The sequence below is a fragment of the Coturnix japonica genome, chromosome 6, assembly GCF_054131305.1.
Source record: "Coturnix japonica strain WE chromosome 6, WE-NBRP24, whole genome shotgun sequence".
Lineage (NCBI taxonomy): Eukaryota > Metazoa > Chordata > Aves > Galliformes > Phasianidae > Coturnix > Coturnix japonica.
The window spans coordinates 36,220,786-36,243,529 of record NC_140668.1 but is presented as its reverse complement, the minus strand read 5'-3'; the positions used below and the strand labels follow the sequence as shown (position 1 = coordinate 36,243,529).

The 22,744-nt window shown below is 44.1% G+C and overlaps 1 protein-coding gene across 2 annotated transcripts; it reads right to left on the bottom strand.

Annotated features, from left to right (window-relative positions):
• Positions 1-914: 914 nt before the first annotated feature.
• Positions 915-22,241, bottom strand: GAN (gigaxonin). 2 transcript variants are annotated; one of them, XM_015874128.3, is made up of 11 exons: positions 21,964-22,241; positions 12,204-12,318; positions 11,011-11,361; positions 9,982-10,199; positions 9,542-9,663; positions 8,954-9,066; positions 8,172-8,321; positions 7,778-7,914; positions 7,263-7,391; positions 2,901-3,010; positions 915-1,957 (listed from the first exon to the last, which is right to left on the bottom strand). In XM_015874128.3, the coding sequence occupies exons 1-11, from the start codon at positions 22,128-22,130 to the stop codon at positions 1,776-1,778; spliced, it is 1,794 nt and encodes a 597-aa protein (XP_015729614.1). In that variant the 5' UTR covers positions 22,131-22,241; the 3' UTR covers positions 915-1,775. The 2 variants fall into 2 exon arrangements, with proteins under 2 accessions (XP_015729614.1, XP_085407985.1); XM_085551859.1 differs by lacking the exon at positions 21,964-22,241 and having other exon boundaries at positions 11,011-11,180; positions 12,204-12,317.
• Between the last annotated feature and the right edge of the window lie 503 nt (positions 22,242-22,744).

Below are 22,744 nucleotides of genomic sequence, written 5' to 3'. Positions count from 1 at the left end.
GTCAATAGTTCAAGTTTCGCAGCAATTCAGCACTGTAAGAAATAAGAATAAATAAATAACGGCCAATGGATCGACTGCTGCCCTCTTTTGTGGCCTTTTTTTCCCCACCCCTTTTCTCAGAATCGGAGTAATTCCCACTACGCATCAGCACTGTGGAAGGACTGAGCAACAGCAAGTTTCAGAACATCTCCTTGGGGAATGTTTAGTTGAATACAACTCTGGTTCAGGATTGCATCGCAGCAGATCTAAGAAGGTTCAGTAACTATGACAAAGGTTGATGCTAACACAACCGAGGGCAGAGATTGGCTTGTCTGAGGTCCATGAAGTTGCAGCGTGGAAAGTACTGTACTTAGTTATAATACTGATTATACAAAATCTCTTTTGTTGAAGGGCAGGAGGCCTCATTTCTATTTCTACCTCTCTCATTTTATTCCTTTTAAATAACTTCTAAATAACCACAGGTTACATCCCACCCATCACAAACAACAGCGAAATCAAGAAGTGAGGTAAAGTGTCCTACCAGCCCATCTCTACCAAGAACAGAAGTCAGTCGAACATCACAGCTGACATGAACACGACTCAACAGGAAATAAAATGCCAGATACTGAATTCCTCACTATAACCACAGCCCAGCTCTCAAAGACAAACAGCAGTAAACAAGACTCTGTGCCCTAGCATGGAAATCATTAGCAAACCAACTTTTGATCCCAGTTTAAAACAGCCGTACAAATTTCCTGCAGGTGATAATCCAAAAATCTGATATCTGTGAAACAAACGTATTCTTATCATATTCTACCTTTGCTCCAGAGATAAAATGTTTCTTTCCATAACCCTCAGACATAAAATAAACAAAAAAACCCCAACATCCTCCTAGTTTTCAAGCACCTCGAAGTAAGAAGGAACACAACCTACTCTCTTTACTTTTTGCTGTCTTTTACTGAGAGCAGCAATTGTCCCAAACCATTCCAAAAAACCATTTCCTCTGACTGCATGGAAATGACCTCTAAAACCCCATGCAGAAACACATGCCGCCCACCTATATACCAGTCCATCAGGCTATCCAAATGTCAGCATAAAATAAACCAGCACAGTTTACTTCTCTGTAGTATACTGCATCCATTTTAGATTAGTCCATTTAAAATATATTAAAAATATTTTTAGGAATGAAAACATTGCAAATGAATGAAAAAACGTATGTACACACCACCACCATTTTTAGGCACAGACCTTAGCTTTAAGGAAGGACTAGAAGTGAAAGGTGCAACAACCAACGCCTCCTGCGGCATCACAGTCAAGCAGCAGTCTTTGCAGTACACCAGGGAGGTTGGTTTTCATAGAGCTTCTGCATATTAGAGCTATCTGGTCCAAGATAGCGCATTTATTCTTATCGGTTCCCCCCCAAGGGAAACGCACCTTAAATCTTTCTCTCTTTCCAATAAACTTCACCATAGGAATACCAGTTCCCACCAGTTCCAGACAGAGCTGATCTCCTTCAATCCCACACTGTAAAGTCCAAATGGTTACGACTGAAGGCGTTTCCTCGATCCCCCCTTGTTTTCCCCCTCTTCTTTTTAATGTTTACGTAAGTTATTTGTTCCCGAAACAAGAACTGAGACTCAAGCTTTTTAAGCATTTAAAACAAAAACAGTTACCATACCAAAGCACAGCATACAGTGTAAGTTTCAGCTGTAATTTCTCAGCTTTTTCCTTTAAATAGAGCTACATATGGTGGACTGCGCAGAACTCTTCCAGTCTCCTCACTGTCAGCACACGGATCATGGGGAAGGTACGCGGATGCGGAATAACCCCTGCTGGAGCTGCAGTCGAAAGAGCTTGCAGTTTGCAATCCGCAAGGCTGCACAGCCAGTACGGCGAAGGTCCGACGGGAACAGCGGCTTGGTGCGCTGCCACGTCCCTGTGCTCCTCTTAAATTCTCTAACGTAGTCGTAATTCGTACCTAAACCCATGCATGGAGAAAGAGAGAAGAATGCTTAAAGACATGTTGGACCCACCAGCACGTTTGACCTCTAGTAAGGGAGATGTGGGAACAAGAGCATGCACAGGACTGAAAATCAACTTCTGGATACACTGCTGAAATCATTCTCAAAAGGAAACTGTGACATTTCTTCTATTCTGATACACATCACTTGGACTTTTGCTGTTCTATATTCTGTAGAATGCCCAGTTTTACAGATACACAGCCATGAAAACATCTCACGCACGTCTTTTACAGTCAGGCCAAGTGCTGGCAATTGTGAAGGAGGAGTACTGAATGTGTTTGTTAGTACACCTGAGTGTGGTTAAGACAGAGAGGTAAGGGCCACCACCACAGCCAGGGGAAGCACATGATGAGGGCCCAAAACACAGAACCATCTGCTTAGCGCTGCAAGGATGGTACAGCAACTGGACAGATCAGAACAGTGGGAAAGGCACTATAACAAAGGTGTGATGACAGAAGGACCAGCATGATAGAAAGGTGCTATAAGGGAAGGGGATTGCTCACCCATACCAGAAGATTCCAGGTTCACAAGAGAATGCTTCATCAAGGAGGGATCTCCAACCAGAGATCCTTCCCCAGGGGCAGTCAGCCCTTAAATGGGGTCTGCAGCCCTTCCAGTCCCACAGTTGAATTGCTTTCATCTGTGCTCCCAGGGCTGACCGGGTGCTCAATCGGTGGTTCAGGCTGGGACTCAACAGTTCCCATACAGATAGGATGAACAGCCCTGGCACTAACTTTTGTTCTCATATTTACATGAAAGCATTAACAATCTCTTAGTCTTGATTTCTTCCAGTCTTCAAGCAGCTAAACAACCGAATGTTTACAGTACACGATTTCTTTTTGAAGAGGTCCAGCAACAACAACAATTAGTTCTAACAACAATATCAGTTCTAATTCTGACCTGTATCAAGATCTCCAATCACGTAAATGCTGGCTCCAATAGGCACAGCTCCATACACGAAAGAAGAGCTCGTTGGGATACACAGGTTCTGGTCATTTAGATAAATCCACCTGTAAGAAAATAACAAAGAACTGCTATATGATTTCTGGCAAATTTGAGGGAAAAGTTCAGAAATATTCTCACAGCTGACCTTTGAAAACCCCGTAATGTCCTAATTCATGATTCAGAAGTAAGTCTCCCTTCTGGCACTGAAGGAGATGCTGTTACACACCATTTGCCTTGGGACAGCTAATCCCTTAGTTTGCCTTTTAAAAGTTTCTCCCTCCAATTTTTTGTCTGTGCTGCACAAGGAATGATTGGAGTTCTAGGAAAAGCAAGGGAATGGGAAAAGCATGGGAATGTTGTCCTCTGTAGCTGTCGCAGAGGACAAGAACATAACTATAATGAGAGGAAAGCAATCCTCTTCTCAATCACTGTGGCTCTGCTGCACCACAAAACACCCTTCAGCAAGTTTCAGTAGCTCCCCTCACTATGGGAAGGGGACAGATTCAGTATTTTCACCTTTAGCACCAAGTAACCCCAAACTAAGAAAGGTGCATAAAAGGCAGAGAAATGGAGAAGGAAGACTGTAGGTTTGTTGGGGAAGAAGGGGTCGTTTTGCTTTTCAGTGGTAAATACTGTGTCAAGGGAAGGAAAAATACAGCACTTGATGGGTTAGTTTAGCTACTCATCAAGTTCAGAAATCAAATGAACTCCACGGGTTGGCTCTACTAGAAACACAGGGCTCCAGTTTAAACGGACAAAAGTGTGGGACCCAACCATTTCACTACTGCTGCACTTCAGAATAAAAAGAAGAAATTAAAGTATCTGTAGTTGCTTGTGAAAAATCGCTCTCAACCTTTCTCTGCACGTCCTTTAAAAGAACAGCCACAACTTTTCAGGAACGCTTACAGCAGTTTTCACAGTTAGAACTAGGAAGGAACAAAGACAGGAAGGGCAAGGGGTCACATTTCATCAGCACTTGACGAAGCTCCAGCTCAATGTGGGCTGTGCCCACTGCTGGAACAGTATGGAAAAAACACCATAAAAAAGGAATGTACAAACACTCTCCGGAACGTAACTCTCACATGCTCCTCCAGGATGGCTCTCCTCAAACCCAACCCAAGAGCAGCGGAGGAGACGGCGCCTAACTAGAGACAAAAACAATTACTATCAAACTGAAATATGCTTCCACTGAAACCTTTTAAAAAGGGAAGGAATCCTCTTTTTTTTTTTCCCCGTTTTAAAGCGGTACAGACAAATAAATCCGTCTGAACTGCTGGAAGCAATAAGCAGGATGGTAACTTTTATTTCCAAATGGGAAGCACTTAGAGGCACAAAACAGGGCCCGTGTATTCCATGCACGTCACCATAAGCTCACACCAGCTGTGAAAGGAAGTCTACAAACAAAGGAAAACCTCTTCTGTGTTCCTCTTAACTGGCCGACTGATAGCGGTCAGGTTTCCCCTTATATCTGCACAAGCATTTCTTTGTAACGAGATTCCTGGATACTGCATGGGAGACCCTTCTACTACTATCTTGAGTAGCATTTTAAAAGAGCACAGCATACACAAAGCTCAACCCATTGCCTTTAAGTCCGCATCTCCAGTCTCAAGGAAGCTGCTCTCCAATTGGGATCTACCTGCCTGCTCTCACTCGTGTAATCCCAAAGACAAACTGACAAAATATTTATTAACAGAAACATTTCAGTTACAGTTATTGCCAAATACAATATAAATTACCACAGCACTCTGCTTATATTCCATGTTTATGTTACTATTCCATCTCACTTCATTTATTTCACTACTTGTTTATGTAGCATTCTGTAGCAGGACTCACAATGTTTGAGCTCCGCACATTCTCAGTCCTTGGACGAGTCTGTATTGTACTTAAGCACTGCAATTCTGAAAGACTATGCACTGTGAATTGTTTTGGACTCAGTTGCCATCAGAATAAGGTCAAGCCTCATTCCTTTCATCCAATCCAAAACAGATTTACGCACTGATGTAATTGCATATGCTTATTCTTACACACTAAGCAAAACTTGTAACTCAGTTCCTTGCGTGCTCCTAGGATGATGCTACATCCTCTACTCACAGGTAATGATATGACACATATATGAGATGTGCTCATTGCTGCCCATAGCTGTGAACCAGCAATATCTAAAGGCTGAACTCAAACAACCAGAAGTGCTTTATACTCAGAAAGAAAGCAAACGTAATGGAGTTCTGAAGTTAATTAAACCCAGCCAGAAAATGATGTGGTTTGTTAGGAAGAATGAGATAACAATATACAACTACTAAAAAGTCATAATGAATTTTGGCTAAAGAACCCTTCTGGATACACAACTGGAATTTACATGCTGCGCTTTTGGCTCCCTGTCACTAATCAGCTTTGCAAACGTATACCTCCTTTCCACAAATCTTCTGTTTTACCCTAATGCTTTTAGATTTTTGTCAGTCATATTTATATATTCACCCCATGTGGTACTTTTGGTTTAATTACACAGTTCCAATGTTCTTTCTTCACTGCGACTAGAAAATGAATAAGCTCTTGGCAGTTCAGAGCTGTGTATTTCCTTCCTCCTGACTCCTTGACGCTGCTGGTTTGAAGGAGACAGATGACCACTATTTGTTTTTGAAACTATCACTGTAGAAATACACATGCTTTTCAATAATACATTAATAACCTGTAGTAACTGTGAAACATTAAGATGACGAATCAGTCTCTGTATGTATCACATTAGCCATGCACTAATGAAAAGGAGGAAGTGTCCCTAAGCAGACACAGCTCAGGCTCCTCAAGCCCTGCCCTGCCTGTGACAGATGGCACTCAACCTGCAAAGTGTGGCTGTGTCTGGATCAGGGGATAACTGCCAGTCCCTGCTGGCTGATGTAGTAACAGAGCATGGTATCACAGCACCCTCTCCTGGTAAGTAACATCACTTCTTGCTCCAGAGGGTGAAAATGGGCTCTCCCAAAACCAGAGAGCAGAGAAGTGCTTAGTGCAAAGGTAGCACTGCTGGTGACTGTCCTGGTCACCCCGGAGCTGCCTACAGCCCTAACTCAGGTTCACATCAAGATGAATTTCCCAAACAAATAACACACACTGCCAAAGCAAAAGGACAAAGAAACAACCCTGAGCAGCTCCATACAGGTGCCTCCAGCTGCAGCTGGACATTCAGACTACTGCCATCTCACCTTGTGCCAGCACAGCCCTTGTGGCACTCACATAACTGATGGGGTACAAGATCAAGAGCTGAACTGGAACTGCATACCTTTACTTGAATCCTGTAACTCCCTAGGATGCCACTAAGCAAAAACAGAGAAATGCAGGCCTGGCAGGAACCTGCGCTACAGACAGCAGGTGGCACCAACTCACCTGCGCTCAAACTGCACCAACCAGTGAGACAGGTTTACAGTCACTGGTAAGGAACTGTGAGCCACAAAGCACCTTCTAAGGAACAGCATCAGTCTGGAAACATTTCCGTCAGGTCAACTAAAACCATGAGGTAGTTTGTCGGAAAGAATTTATTTCCAGAATTTTTCTTCTGCAAACCCTCCTGCCCTGAGCCTTATTTGCTTATAACATTTCCCCATGGCCCCAAAGAAACAAAAAACACCAGGGAGGATCAGCAGCAACTCTTATCTGTCAACTTCCCATAACCACCTTGAAGTGCATTTCCTCTCCAGCTTCTTTTGGTCAGGGCTCACATGGATGTGACTTAGAACAACTAAAAGTCCATTTCATACAGAGATTGAAGTTATATAATAAATTCCCCACTGCTATATATAAAATATATATATATATATATTTTATGTGCTTTTATATAGGCTACATTCAAAGATGCAATCTTGTAACAGATTTAGTTCTCTGTGCCACATTTAACTCACTTTGAGATATCTGACAGCAGAGTCTTATTTCAATTCAGTTAAGAAGAAAAAAAAAAAAAAAAGCAAAGAAATCCCATTTATAGTTGAATGCAAAAAGAAAAGAGTGCAGGTACAAAAGTTTCCCAGTAACACCCGGAGCATTAATTTATCCATAAAATTCAGCCTAATGTACGCTATGTTTAAAGCAGTTACCACATGCAGCGAAGCAGATTCTAAAACAAAAGCCAAGAGATAACAAATGAAATCACCAGAAACAAATTCAAAACAAACAAGAGGAGATCAGCCACGTGTAGCATCTGGAGGCAACTGTGGACTGAACAGCACCCACAGCATCTTTTCTTATGACAAGAATCTACACTGTTTCCAGAGCCAACCAACTGTGACTGCTGATCTGTATGCATTCCCCAGGTTTATAGCTGTAATTAGTTACCTTTTAAATTCATCATGATAAAATTCAGATTTACACGTCACCATCTCGCTGGCTTGGCTGTCATCACGACTCCTGACCCCCCCAAACACATAAAGCTCAGAGGCAACTCCACAGGCCACTGCCCCAAACCTGGGAATCCAGAAAGGAAAAAGAAGCAAAAAACACAATCAGAAGATAAAATAAAACATTCCATCCTTCTGAGTTCTCTCATTTTTTACATGTATTTTTAGATATAACATGTATTGATGAAAAAAAATATATGTATTTACCACTACAGTAATGTATTTATCTCTAGAGAAAAAGCTGAAGTTCCAATTGGATGACAACCTCTACTCTTCATTTTGCTTCAGGATAGCATTGCTTGTGACATGCTAAGCACATTTTGATGGGTTGGATTCTTCTCTTTACTCAGCCACCATAATAATGGTGCTTTAGGAACCATTTTGGAGGGCTCAGACTGGATACACTCCAGCAATCTATCCATCCCTCTCCCCCCAAGCTTCACCTTCACCCACCTTCTCTCTTTCAGAGGACAGATGGCTGTCCACTGTTGAGTCCTGGGGTCGTAACATTCAACAGACTCAAAGAGCTTCCCATAGGAGCCTCCACCCATTGCATAGATTTTCTTCTTCATAGCTGCATAGCAGCCAATCTCAAAGAAAAAAGAAAATTGCACATAAACACGCGATATCCAGAGCTGAAAATTGATTATACACACACTTCTGCACATTTATGTATATTATACATAAACATTCAGTCATGGTTCTAACATACACATTAACAAGGGACCTGCTCTCATTTCCCTGCCACTTGTTAAGAGTTTCTAATTGAAACAAAGCCTTATGATACACAGGATAGTTGAAACTGTTTAACAGCAAGGAAGGTGGTAAAATACAATGTAGCTCTTACCTTTCTAACCATGGTCAAGTCCGGCTGCTTGGTCCAGGTACGGTTATAGATATCGTAACTCTCCATAGAGATTAGTTCCCTTTCACCATCCTCACCTCCCAGAATATACAGAATTCCATCAATCTCCACCACACCAAAATTATGTCGTGCCTAAGGGATATCAATGAGGTCAGCACTGTAAAACATAACTGCTAACTGAGCAGTCAATACAATCTTCTCTCGTGTCTGTCAGACAAGTGATACTGGTATCAATTACTACAGTGGTTTTTCTGTTATTTTTTAATACAATGAAGTCTGAATCTCACAAATAAGATTATTATATTCTCCAATTAAAGAATACAAAGGGTACTAAAAACAAACAAACAGAGCAGCAAAAGCAAAAGAGACCCTGCAGAAACCTAAGAACAGAGCTTGGCCGTATTTCAGTCAGCACAGCAGTGGTCTCCACAATGAAGCTTTTCAGGTCTGCACTCTCACAATGCGTCACAACTACAAACGTGGATTTCCTTTGAGCTCAAGTACAGGCCCTCGACAGCAAGGAATTCCTCAAGTTCCACTTTGCAGCAGCTCTTCAGTAACAGTTTGTGTTTGCCACTCCTGCAGCTGTTAACAGGCTGCAGGTAACAACAGGGTATAAGCAGGAAGCAAACCCTACCATGACTCTGAATGCACACGATGCAAATGATCGGAGATTCAGACTATAATCCTGCAGAAGCAACTGAATGTTTTGCTAAAGTAGGAAAAAGAAAAACCAACTCCAAGAGTCAAACAATGATCTTTACCTCATTCATCGGTGGCAACGAACTCCAGGAGTTGGTGTCTGGATCATATTTCTCTCCCGAGCTCAACGTTCCCTTGTTTTCATCCTGACCACCGAGCACAAATAAAAATCCTTCTGTAAAACAAAATGCAACGTGATCTTAAAAACAGGACTCGTGTACAGAGCAAGGCAATCAGAATGGTGAGCTGTACGCTATGCTTTGCTAAGAGCTTCAGATCGGTCACAGGTCACACTCTGGACTGGAAGAAGTAAAGCACATGTTCAAACCCATACTCAAGCCAACCGCCACAGATACTCTTTAACATATTCAGTGATGCAGCAACTAGAATTTACTTAAAACACAAAATACTCCTGGAGAAACAGATGAGCAGATTCCCACAGAGACAGCGGGAATAGCGACTATAAGACACTCGTATGACAGGGATTTTCACAGAATAAAGTGATGTTTTGGGCAGACAAAGGGGAAGCATGAAATAAGCCCAGTGCAACATAATCTTAAAGAAAAAACATACGTAAACTGTATCTCACACTTTGAGGCATTGGTATGTTTCCATAACGCTGCCTTTACAAAAACAAAGTTCCCCTTTACCTGCTGACAATACTCCATGATTGATCCTTGGAATACTCATAGGAGCAAGTTCAATCCAGAGCTGTCTATTGGGATCATAAAGAGGACACATACACCGCATCACTGAGGTTGGTTTCCGGGATCTGAACACAAGGTGGGGAACAAACAAAACCAAAACACAGTTTTACAAGTTCACCATTAACTACTTGTATCTAAAGCCAATTTGTCCACAACACACATTCATAGAGCACAGCATTCCCCTGATAAGGAGAAAATCTCCAAACCAAATGTAAGCTTAGTTTTCTACACACCAGACATAAAAAAGCAGGCACACCTCATTCACGTTGTATTGACCTGCATTATTTTTAGGACTGAGGTGCAAATGCTGCGTTCTCAGATGCTCCACCCTGATGTTTCTATCTGCCCACTCATATCAACCCGCAGTGCCACTCAATACTTACACTCTTTCTTCACCACCAACGGTCACGATACACTCCGAGTAACCGCGGGGCTTGAATGAGGCCAGCATGGCCTCTCCCTGCTGAGGTGGCGTGAGTGGGATATTGTTGCATTCTTTCACAATCTCCCGTACCAGCGGTTCGCTCATCATCTGCTCACGTAAATACGCCGCATCTAAGCCTGAAACCCACACTGCTGACATGACATCCTTCATGTGAACCTAGAGAAAGAGACCAACTCAACATTCCCCAGACTCCATGGGATGATGCCAATGCATTCACACACAGACTAACAAAAACTTTACACAGCGTTTGGAATAAGTAACAAAATCGAACGGAATTAAGAATTCTCTGAAGTTTCACTACAAATGTGCTACTTGCTTTCTCTCTCTGAGATCAACATTATATCATTAAGTGTCAGTGGATTTCTTTTTTCCTCTTAAGGCCTATTAAATAATAAAGACAAGAAACGATTTATCAACACAGCTTTCATTCACCCTCTTACTACAATGACATGGTCTGCTTTTCTGGCAAAATTCAACTATTATTAGATTAGCTCTGAAAATAGCATTTCTAGAACACAAGATATACAAGGAGCAGCTGAGGGAGCAGGGACTGTTTAGTCTGGAGAAAAGGAGGCTGAGGGGAGAACTCGTTGCTCTCTACAACCACCTGAAAGGAGGTTACAGCAAAGAGGAGTGAAGCGACAGGACATGAGGAAACTACCTGAGGTTGTACAAAGGGAGGTTTAGATGGATGTTAGCAGGAATTTCCTATGAAAGGAGTGGGGAGGCATTGGAGCAGGCTGCCCCAGGAGGTGGTGACATCCCCAACCCTGGAGGTATTTCAGGGTCATGTGGACATCAAGCTGGGTGGCGTGGTTTAAGTGGTAGACTTGGTACTGTTACACGATGGCTGAACTCAATGATCTCGTGACTAAATGACTCTACAGTTCTACCTGAAGTTCCCACCCATCAGAATAAGCACACTAATTTAAGTCACATTAAAAAATAACCCTTTTAGCGTCCTGACCTTTCTCGATTCTGAATCATGAGAAATCCACCTAATCACTGCTTCAAAGACGTATCTTTCATTTCCAACGTTGAGCTTTTCCATCGACAGCACTTCTTTCAGTTTTTGAGGAGTCAGTTCCAAGAATTCCTCTGTGCTGCTGACATCTCGAAAATGAGTTTCCAGATACTCTGAGGCAAGGTAGTGAACATGATGCAAACAATAGTGCAGTGCAAAGTCCCGAATACCAATACAGTTCTCAGCAGCTATGCAACCTTCTAAAAACTCACAGCAGAGAGTTTTTAAGTCTGTAAGCAGCAGGAGATCAGCTGCCTGTACCACATCTTGGATAGTTTCTTCATTTAGCCTGATCTGCAAGAATTAATTTAGAAGTTATCGCTACTATCACCCGTTTGCTTCATGACATGTCCATATTCACTACAATCATTCGCAGCAGCTGGGAAATGGAATATTAACAGCATTGCAAAAATTAGGAGAAATCAATACAACCACTACACATTGATAAATTAACCAAGGAAGGGGAAGGGATTGGCTTGACAGAGGGTGTCAAAGCAGGATTTTGCACCCGAAGGAACCATGAAATTGCTGCTCTCATCCAAGAGCCTACAATGGATTTTTCCGCAATAAATTAATTACCTTTAAAAAAAGAAAAAGCATGTCCAGAAAAGAACCTCAGGACGTATCTGCTTCTTTGCTTTTGCCTAAAGCTCAAGTAGTTCAGCCATCACACTCTGAACTGCACACATTGACTCCTGCTAAGGCTACTGGAATAAAGGCACAGCGGGCACACGGCCAGCAGGAGGCCAGAGAACCAGATAGAATGCCTGCAGTTCTTTAATACATGGGGTCAGTGATGGGGTCTCAGCCTCCACTGCTGTCAATGCAGTTTGCTTTTCTGGTAGTGAAAGTATTCATACATTAAAGGAGGCTACTGAAGACAGTTTAATACAAGTATTTAAAATGGAATTTTTCAGAGTCCTCCTCCACAGTGTGACAAGAGAGAACTCCTTGCAGAACTTGCTGCCTCTATTTCACAGGCAGAACCCATATGAGATGTACTGCTCTGCAGTCACTTCATCACTAATCTTTAAAGTGTGATCCCCAATGTATTTATCTTGCACTATAGTAACATTAAAACCCAGGTTGTTTTATCAAACAATTCAATTTCCATCTAGTTCTTTTTAATACCATACCTGCCCACTGAAGATGTAATCTAGTATCTCTTTCATGATATCAACAGATATCCCTTCAAGTTCAATCTTGTACGTTGAGCCATCATCCTTTGGAGGATTGTAATTCAACTTTGTCCTAAGAGAAGAAGGGAAGATGAATCAATAAATAAGCAGCACTCAAGAGCTGGGCACAGCATTTCTTTCTAAAGAAAAATGACAGCAGGAAACTGTGGATCACATTCGCTAAAACAGGAATGGTAAAACCTTACAGTATAGTCTGAAAATTGGCAAGAAGAGATTATATGGATGGACTCTGGTACTGCTCATCACACGTGCAGACCGAACGAAAGCAGGTTTAGCCTTGGAAACTACTTATGGCACTGAAGAGCCAAAGCAATTTTCTCCTGGCTCATTCATTCATCCCAAGCATTCACAAACATCACTCACAGCTTCAAACAGAAGGGCACTTCTGCTGACAGATGAAACAAGAATTTGCTTTGGTAAAGGTGAAACAAACTAACAGACAGCACCCATTGCTTTCCCAAAACAACACACTGGAATGAGCATATGTGACTGAACGTACCCCAGCAGCACAACTCGACCATTCTGTCTGGGTTATGATGTTATCAGCCTGGTGTTACGACTGGCTGCAGCTGCACTGTGTGCTCACAGTTCTAGGAAACAGGCCATGTTCTGCTCAGCCAAGCTGTAAATATTCACCTGTATCAGCAGACACGTTTCTGGTGAGCAAGTTTCTTTAAAAACCCCGGAAAGTTTGGATGTGCTTTTGAATAGAATGGAGGAGAACTGGAAAACACCTTAAATTGTCACTGTCTTCTGTTACACACACTCACATTAAGCAGATACGACTTCGCCAAGGGCCAGATTCTGCTTCACTGACACTCAAAATAAATCATTTTCTCAAAACATACAACTCGCATCAAATAAAATCTGAGTCTATAAAGAGTCTGAAGAGCAAACAAGGATGGCAGTTTGAGCTCTCAACCATATCTGCTGCCTTGTTTTCATACTGCTCTTCTACGCTGTGAGCAGAACTGTCAGCAATAACTGCTCCAATCCATGCACATCACTGCAACAGCACTGACGTTAAGCTGCTGTGCCCTGTGTTTGTGCAGCACCCAGCACATGTAACAGAACAACAACATAATTTGGATGAGCAAATTGCTTATTTCCTAACTCTTGGAATGAGATTAGGAAAATTAAACACCTTCTGTAAATGGCCCACGTGTGTTGAAAGAACAGACACTGATCTGTGAACTGTCAGCTAGAAACTTCTATAGCAAATGTAGGGCTCAAGCAATGCTGTGCAACTCGTATCCCAACCCACCCCATCCTGCCCAAGGGGAACAGGCATTTCCCAAACCTACAAGCTCCAAATGAAGGAAGGAGCATCTGCACACACAAACATCCATTCCCAGTTCCAGGGTCAGGTTTCTAGATGCAGATTTTCAAGTCTATCCAAATTACCTCAATTTTATGTTCGTTGGTTACACTTGAGTTTGGAGTTTCTTGTTTGATAATGAAAGCTATACCTTTATCTCCTGGGATGAAATGGTGTTTTTGTTATTAACACCAAACAGATCTACATTAGCAGTGTCTGGAACAGCAGCCAGATGGGATCCATTCCACACCAAGAACCTACGGGTAACAGCTATGGACCAACACCAAACCAGGGCAGCCAATGCACAGTGGGTTTTAAACCGAGGGCAAGCACATAATAAACACATTGCATAGCAGCACTAATGAGGAGATTAGGGAAAGGACTAGCACTGCTTATCACTAACTTTCATCTCAGCATCACCAGCCCACACCCAAGCTAAATCACCTTGTTGCATGGACTTTACACTGACACCTCCTAGTAACAAGGAAGCATTGCCCAGAGCTCTGGGGTCTTATCAGGCTCTGTGTTCTATTTCCTGTGTGCTTCTTCAGGGCACAACAGTTGTTAACCTGAAAAGAAACAAACCAATTGCAGATACTTCCCCAAAACACAAAGAGAGCAGAGAGAAAATAAACTTGAGAGAAGTCGTACAGTTACAGTCTCTTGTATGCAGACAAACACGCACAGTATGCAAATGCTTCCCACTCAGTTTCCAACGACGCTTTGCTCCTACCATCTGAGAATAGTAGTTATCCATCTGTCTCAGAGCCTTAATTTGCTCGCTAATGAACTACCGGGTTCCCTGTTTTGGCACAAAGGTGTCTGAGCCATGACACAAGAACCACTCCCAAACAGCAGCTGGATGGTTCATAGGGCTGGAATAGGCTAAGATAGAAAACTGAGTGTAGCAGCTTAGAGAAAACTGGAAGAAGAGCAAAAAAATGGGGTACGTAAGAGGAAGGAATGGGGACTTTCCTCTTCTTGCACCACCTGCACTCGCTCCTCACCAGCAAACAGAGCTCAAGTGCCCTGGTCACAGCACATCCCACTCTCAGAACCAGAATGTTTCCAAACATGTTTGTTCCAAGCTCAGGTGCAGAGCAGACAGCAGCGTGCAAAACACACAACCTGCTTGGTTCTCCATCAAATCTCAGTCTAAAAGAAAAGCTCCAAACCATGTTTGAACAAAGGTTTCCAGTCTGTCCATATGCCACGATGCTCCTTTCCATAGTGATTCATTCTTCCTATGATCTGCATGGATGAAATCTGAAAACCAGCAACGGACAGCGACGCGCTATGGCTGCTTCCAATGCATGTGAGGGCCACCTGCTAAGGACAACATTTCTCATGACTTTAAAAGCACTCTGATTTGCCAAACCATTGCATAAATAGCTGCCTCATTCTTCTTCAGCTCAGAAGACCGACCAGACCATCCAGATTTGGAAGGAAATAAAACCCCGTGGCACAGAGCACAGCCCAGATGCGCACAGAAAACAAAGCAAGGGAATTTCTTAGCCTTATTTTCTCACCTAATTCAGTTCAGAACAGCTTGACTCCATGCATACAAACAAGCCCTACTGTGCTTGATGCTGTGTATCTGTCATAGACAGATTTAGAATCTACTTGTCCACGTCACTTAAGGAGCACAATCCTAATGAGTCATCTCAGATGTCACTGCATAACACACAGCAAGGAAACCATCCCAATACCTCTTCTTGAGATGTGAGCAGTAAGACCAGCAAGGTAAACGAGAGCAATGCAGTCCCCACAGAGAACACCCCAGACTGCAGTTACTTGAGTAGGTTTAAGACATTTGTAGTGAAGAACAATTAGAAATTGGGAAACAAAGCCAGTTGGTTTGGTTTTGGTGCTTTGCAATAGGAGGTTATAACAAAACAAAGCTTTTGCCTACTTGGATATCACCACACTGTTAACAACGCAGCTCTGCAGAGCAGCTTACACAGCTGTGAGCAGCCAGATCCCAGCAGGCAAGAGGGAAACACTCTTCTTTCTAAAAGCTGCCTTTCCAAATTACTGATTTAGCTCCAGATTAATCACAAGGGCCAGCCTACACCGCACAGCCTCTGCCAATGGACGCTATTCCATCTCAGCACTGAAGTAACAAGGCTATCCTTCCAAATCAAGGCACAATAAAAGCCATTTTTGCTGACACATCCTTTATCTGCACCAGCGCTGTGACCTTCTCGAGAAGGCAGTTTCAAATGGAGCTGTATCTCTGACACAGCTGCATCCCAGGCCAGTTGTGGCCTGGACACCAGGAGGTGGCCATGGGACACCAGAGAGCACAAGCCTGTGTTGAAACGGACCACAATGATCATCCAGTTCCAACCCCCTGCTGTGTGCAGGGTCTCCATCCACCAGCCCAGGCTGCCCAGAGCCACATCCAGCCTGGCCTTGAATGGCTGCAGGGATGGGGCATCCACAGCCTCCTTGGGCAACCTGTTCCAGTGTGTCACCACCCTCTGTGTGAAGCATTCTACCTGCAACATTTTTCTTCCACCTAAGCTGATCTTTTTGCATGCAAAGAACCTTAATAATAATTTACACCGTTAAATAGGTCACACACAACAACATGATGCAGCAGTTCACTCCACCCACTGCCCTCCTCCAACACGGCACTTTGCAGCCAAATGAGAGGCTCTCCTGGAGGTTGCGCCCTGGCCTTCAGCAGTGCACATAAAAGACTGACTGTCTTCACCACACCCTGCAATGGGTGCCAGCTCTCGGTGCGTTTTGGCTGTGCCTCGGCTACGTCTTTCTTTTTATGATCATCTGTAACTGCAACTTCTGGTCTCAAGGCAAGATATTCCACCCAACAGCTCAGCACACAGATCTGCACAAGTTGCTTCTTTTGGTTTAAAGGGGAACAATGAGGAATAATCTGAACTTCCCAACAGAGAGAAAAATTCAGTCAGGCAAAAACTTAAGGCTTTTTTCCCCTTCTATATGAAAAAAACCAGAATGAAATGACACACAAAGTGATTCCTTCAACAGCAGCACAGGGCATGATCACAGCTGGTGTGCTTCCCTCAATGAAGAACCTCTTTACCAGCCCTGGCTGCCACCTCCTCACAGGAAGATGACTATCACATACCTTCCCGTAACAGAAATACCTCTAAAAACATTGTATTTCCGTGCCATTTGTTTTACATGGGTCATTTGTTCAATTGAAAAGGTGGGAAGAAATATTCAGCCTCCACAGCAGGTGAACTCCATGCAGCACTCATCGAGGCTTTTCCTCAGCGACTTCAGTGTCACATCTGTATCATTTCAGAACTCCAGAGCATGTTCAGGTCCACCCACTGAACAGATGACTCATGAAACTTCCATTCAGCATCAGCTGAACACCAGCACTAAGTTTCTACCAAACAGGAAGCAGCCTGGAGCCAGGGTTTCCCTGGAAAAGCAAAGGAAGGCATTTCTAAAGCTTTAAACCGAACCGAACTTTACCTGAGTTAAAAAAAAGAAAAAACAGCTTTCTTTTAAATTAATTCTGCTTTTAAACTTGTAATTTCTTTTTGTAAGGAGGAACAAGAACAGCACCACACTCACGCCATTCAACTTCTAATAAAACATTTATGAAACATAAATACCAATAAACTAAACACGTCTCTGTATATAAATACTAATAAAACTACGCATATCTCTGACTTAGTGCGGTCTTATTGGGACTTGACTTCTTTCAGGTGGAGTTTTTTAATCCACTTGTCCTAGTGGAGCTCTGGAAGACACCAGAAGCTGGAAAACCACAATCTACAAGGCTGAAATAAAAAGCAACAACAGCCAGGAGGAAAAAGGAAAGTGAAGTAAAGACTCCGCCAGCAAAAGGAGCCAAAAGTCTACAAGTCAAAGCACCACATTCATAAAGAATAGCAAGAGCTGTAGTCGGCAGCTTATTGTTGTACAGGAGATGTAAAAGCAACATGCCCAAGGACATAAGGCAGCCACTAACTACATGGCATTACAGAGCTATTTCCTTGATAGGCAGCAGGTAGTTTCAGAGCTGCCCACAGCAGCAATTCTGTTTGTTTGCTTGGAACTGCTGGAAGATGAACAGGGGAGACTCCAGCATGGAAACACACATGTGGCAAAGCAGGATCGAGAAGGAAAGCTTTGTACATGTGTGACATAAAAGGTCTACACAGACGCTTTAAGATCATTAGTTATTTCTCATTTCATTATCTGTCGGCCCACATGAAGAAAAAGTTCCTTCTCTCCCTGTAGCTGAGATCAATGCAAACAGAACACCACGTTCACAGCAAACAGAACACAGCGTTCAGACCCAGCTCTGGATTTTTCCCTCAGGCATGGGAGCACCATCAGAACAGCCCTGTTCCACACCAAGGATGCTTTAAGGAAGAATAGTTAATATAAAAAGCCCTGTTAACAACAAAACTTTGGGCAAACAGCAATTAACACACACAACCTGCAGTGGGACTGACCCAGACATCCTGAACTGCTGCATTCTGCCACACCTCCTTCCCCCAAACCAAGCACCTGCTTGAATTGCACTTCAATACAGAGACCACGAAGTGCCACCTCCAGATCTCCTCTGTAAACAGGATGCTCTGATTTCATGCTCCCCCCTTGCCTGACATGGAGCAGTGGCCCAGCTGTGTTGGCTGCCTATACTGAACTGCAGGATCCTTATTGCTTCTTCCCTCTGGGCTGTCTTTAGGGGCTTGTTGGAGCAGGAATGCAATTAGTAACTCCCCACTCAAGGCTGGCGTAGCCCTTTTTAAAGCACAAGCTCTTAATATAACTACATCACTGCTGCCCCTCAGCTCCTTATCCAAACACAACCCACGTTTAGACACTTCTGGGCTGCGTCAGATAAAGAATCTCTGGATGCAGCCACAATTTTGACTCATTGCTCCTCAAAGTTGCAGAGACTTTACAACTGAGGTATCACTAAAGCATCACCGGTAACATTTTAGCATCATTTGGAAAGAAGTGTTGCATAATTTGCAAAGCAGCTTTAAAAGTCTGTGAGGAAAACCTGTCACAATCTGTTCCTACCTTACCGCAAGAGTTCACACTGTCAGGGCAGCCTCTGAAATCCCCCAGGAGACCGACAGAAACAAATCTCTCCTAAGAAAGCCTGGCTATGGCACGGCTTGAAACTCCTGCTTGTAGCAGCACTTACTACAGCAGCACTCTGCATGCAGCAGGGAGCAGACTGATGGAGAGGGATGGGCAGGCGTGTGCCTTCAACCTGCAACGAGCACAGAGCAATTCAGCTAAAGCACAGCTTAAGAAAACAGAGTCATCAGCACTAAAGCAGCAACCAGCTTCAGCAGGGTCAAAACACTATAAGGAGTCATCACAGATGTCAGATGAAACCAAACGAGGATCAGGAAATAAGCAGCAGGAGCCACTTTGTGCTGTTCTGTGAAAGAAGAAGTTTTAGCAGCCACCTGCTCACAGACCTGCTGCTAACACCAATGGACCAGCAGCAGCAGTGGGAGGAAGGGAGCTGGTGATGGAGGATGTCACAGCACAGCAACACCGCAGCCCATGGAGGCTCAGGGGTTGTAGAAGGGTCTTGCAGGGTCTGCTTGTTTTAGGGATGTCACAAGGCTGAACAGCACAGAAGGTGGAAAAGCCGTTGTGTTACTTGCAGTCAAAACAGATCTACAGGAAAAGTACCAGGAACTTCACCTTTCATTTGTATTTTGGTTATTTTATGCATATCTGGAAAAAGACACAAGGATGGTTACGGCTCTGTTACCGAGTCAGAAAAATGTTAAGGAACAGTACAGCGTACATACACCCATCTCCAATCTGTTCACACAGATGTGTGAAACCAAACACAACACACGCCGAGATAACAAAAAAAAATAAGTCCTAATTTGTCAAATACGGCTCTTAATTGAGATAGCAGAACGATCACCACGGAACAGTGCAAAGTTCACTCACAACACTGAGTTCCTACATCCCCTTTGCTCTCGCTGTGCCCTGACACACAGAGAGCAGAGCTGCAAGTTCCAGCCGGCCTCAAACTGCTCGTGGCAGATGGAGACAGACCTGCCTGGATGAGAAACCTGCTGCTGAGGATACCAGGGATACATGGACCAAACCTGTCCTATAAAAGGGTTCTGGATGAACGCTACAACTTACACTGCACTGGTGTAAGCAGTTTATTCTGTCTAAAGCACTCTGCTGATGGCGTCATTTACTCTGGGTTCTCAAATCAAACAAACTGAGCCAAAGGAAACCGACTTGGGCAATATGTGTTACAGCAATTGCCAGGATAAAAGCATAAAGCACAAAAGCAGCAGTGCAGAGCTGTGGCTGCTTTGTGACAGCAGAGAAATCCAGGAGCCAGCCTGGCTCAAACCAAAGCTCTGCGGGGAGCAGAGCAGTGCCCACGAGCCAAGCCGTGCTTCACCCTATGGCAGATTCATTAGGATCGCTCCTTTTCTCAGGCTCGGGAACACACCACGAGATGTCAGAGATATGCAGGGAGACTCTTGGGTTTGTTTGTTTTATAGATGTTAAGATTTGCTCCGGGACAGACTAAGGGATGAAATAAGGCTGACCAAACACAGTCATCCTGCAGGAGTTCACACAGCCACACATGGCCCTGCTGCCCATAACAGCACCACGAGCATCCTGGCACTAAGCAGCTGGGGCAAGAGCTCAATGTACCACAGGAACATGGTGACACTGGCCCAAAGGCTGACAGCTCATCCACGTGTCTCTGCTTTGCCTTCACGTCTTTCTGCCTCTCCCCAGCTGCCATTTCTGAGCTGCACGGATAGCCAAGCTGCCAAGTAACAACAGGGAAACCACATGAGTGCAATGTGTAAGTGCCCTACTCATAACCACTCAGCCAAATAACTTCCATGCAAAACTCACAAACAGGTAACGCTCCTCTCTCTGTGGCTACACAAATCCTTCAGCACAGACTCTGCTCACACCCAACCACCCCCTCAGAACATCCATGCCTACTTATTTTCCTGCTCACACCCTAAATTCAGCATTCATGCAAACCATACGAAGTTTCTGAACTTGCCCACAGCCACAATATATAATGATAGAGCCAGGAGAGGCAGCGCCAGCTAATGCTTCCACTGCTATGATCCACGTATCCACTCGTTTTTCTTCCAAATGTTCTTCTGAAATTAGTTATTGGATTTTTGGAGCTACGTATTGGAATAAATGTAACTCAAATCAATTGACAGTTGGAGACTTTCAGACTCTGGTAGCAGAACACGCTTTGGAATCAGCCAGCTTTACAATAACATGACATTGAATCCTTGCGTCTCCTGGTAACTCTTTATATAGAAACATAAATCAATCATTTGGAAAACACTCAGAATAAAGAGGACTTGCAGGAATTTGGGTACGAATAGAGCTGCATTTTATCACCAGACAGTGACACCGAGATGTTCATGTCAGCTGGAAGCACAGTCCTGCTGTACTGATGCCATTACTGACCTGTTCTACCCAAAACAAAGAACAGATGGAGTAAAAAAGGGATCCCACCGTGATGAGACGAGCATCACGGATACAAATGTAGCTTTGCAAAGGCAGATATGGCAAACGTGTTTCTTAATGTGCTACAGAATTAGGTACATGTATTCTCGCCTCTTGTGAGCTCAAGGAGAAAAGATGAGTAAGCTCAAAAAAACCCAAAAAGAACCAAAATGACCAACACTCCATCATCTTTATACGTTAATGCAGGTAACCTACTTTCCACATAGTTAATGAGTTCCTTCATGCACATGAGCCTGAGCAACCCCGAGTTGCAGAAATACCCACAACTCCAATGAGTGCAGGTTTATGTTGGTGCTAACACAGCTCTGTCCAACACCAGGACTCACACAAACACCAAACTCGTGTTTCCCAGCAGGCGTTTCAGAGGTCAAGAATAAAATGCATAAAATGCAATGCATTGAGATGAACATCTGTGACAAGGTGCCCTTCTATTGAATATTTAAAGTAGCTTTGAACGATGTTTTGCAGCCTCTGTCTGTCTGAGGTTCTTTTCCTGGTCCTCTATCCCTGTGAGTTCTATGTTGCCCTGTCAACATGTCCTGCTGAGGGAGAGCTGCTCCTTTGGACCAACACCCAGCTCAAAGTTAATCACCAACTCAACACTCCGCTTGTTTTCACACTTGAAAACACCGAGGTTGTACCACAAAACACCACAGTGCACAGAAATAGAGACATGAGGTGACCCGGCCCATGTTCCACACCAACCCCGCATTGAGGCCGGCACGGACGATGGGCCGGACCCATCAGGCCCAACAGCAACCCGGAACCGAACCGAACAGCGGGCGGACAAACAGAGCGGCCCAAAGCGGCATGAAGAGCCCACAGCCGGGACACCCCCCGTTACACAACCCGCACCTGATGTAGGGGCTGGCGGCCGCCAGGATGTTCTTCTGCACCGGGATCTCTTCTCCTTCCAGCACCAAGTGAGCGTCACAGAAGCGACTCTCCTCACGGAACGAGCTGAGAGCCCGCAGCAACCGCGCCGGGTGTTGTGGATCCGACACGGCGCTCGGTGCCGCCATGCTGCACGGCCAACTCAATCAGTGCCCAGCACCGGGAGCACCGTCATCACCCCGCGCCGCCCATCGGGGTGGGAGTGGCGGAGGGACGGCAGGGAGAGACCCGGTAACGACAGCGGCCCCGTGTGGAGCGGAGCGGTAATGTGTTATAACAGCGGTCAGTGATGGATGTCATCATCGATGTGTTTTGAGTGACGAGATGTGTGTCCCAGCAGCCTGACTCTTTCACCCTTATAACCCTCAGGGTCTCATTCACAGAGAAGGATGTCAGGGAAGCAAAGCAAATGATGGACTTGCCTTCCATGTGCTGTGCTACCACAACAAAACACCCCCGAGCCTTGCAGCCACTTGGCAAAGCACGCGTGCATTCCCTCGTGCTGTTGTCAGCCTCAGAATTACACTGCGTGCCGCTGTACTTGTGGTAAATGTTTCATCAGATCTGTATTGCAACCACTAAGAATAGTCTCAGAAGCGTATGATTAGCTGTAGGGTCTAATCTGTATTGTCTGCGGTGCGGGATGACCTGGATCAAATGCTGAGAGCAGCACATCCAGATTTAGTCTGTAGATAACCAATCTGATCTGTTTTTATGACCAATATTCCCCTTTTATGTCTTC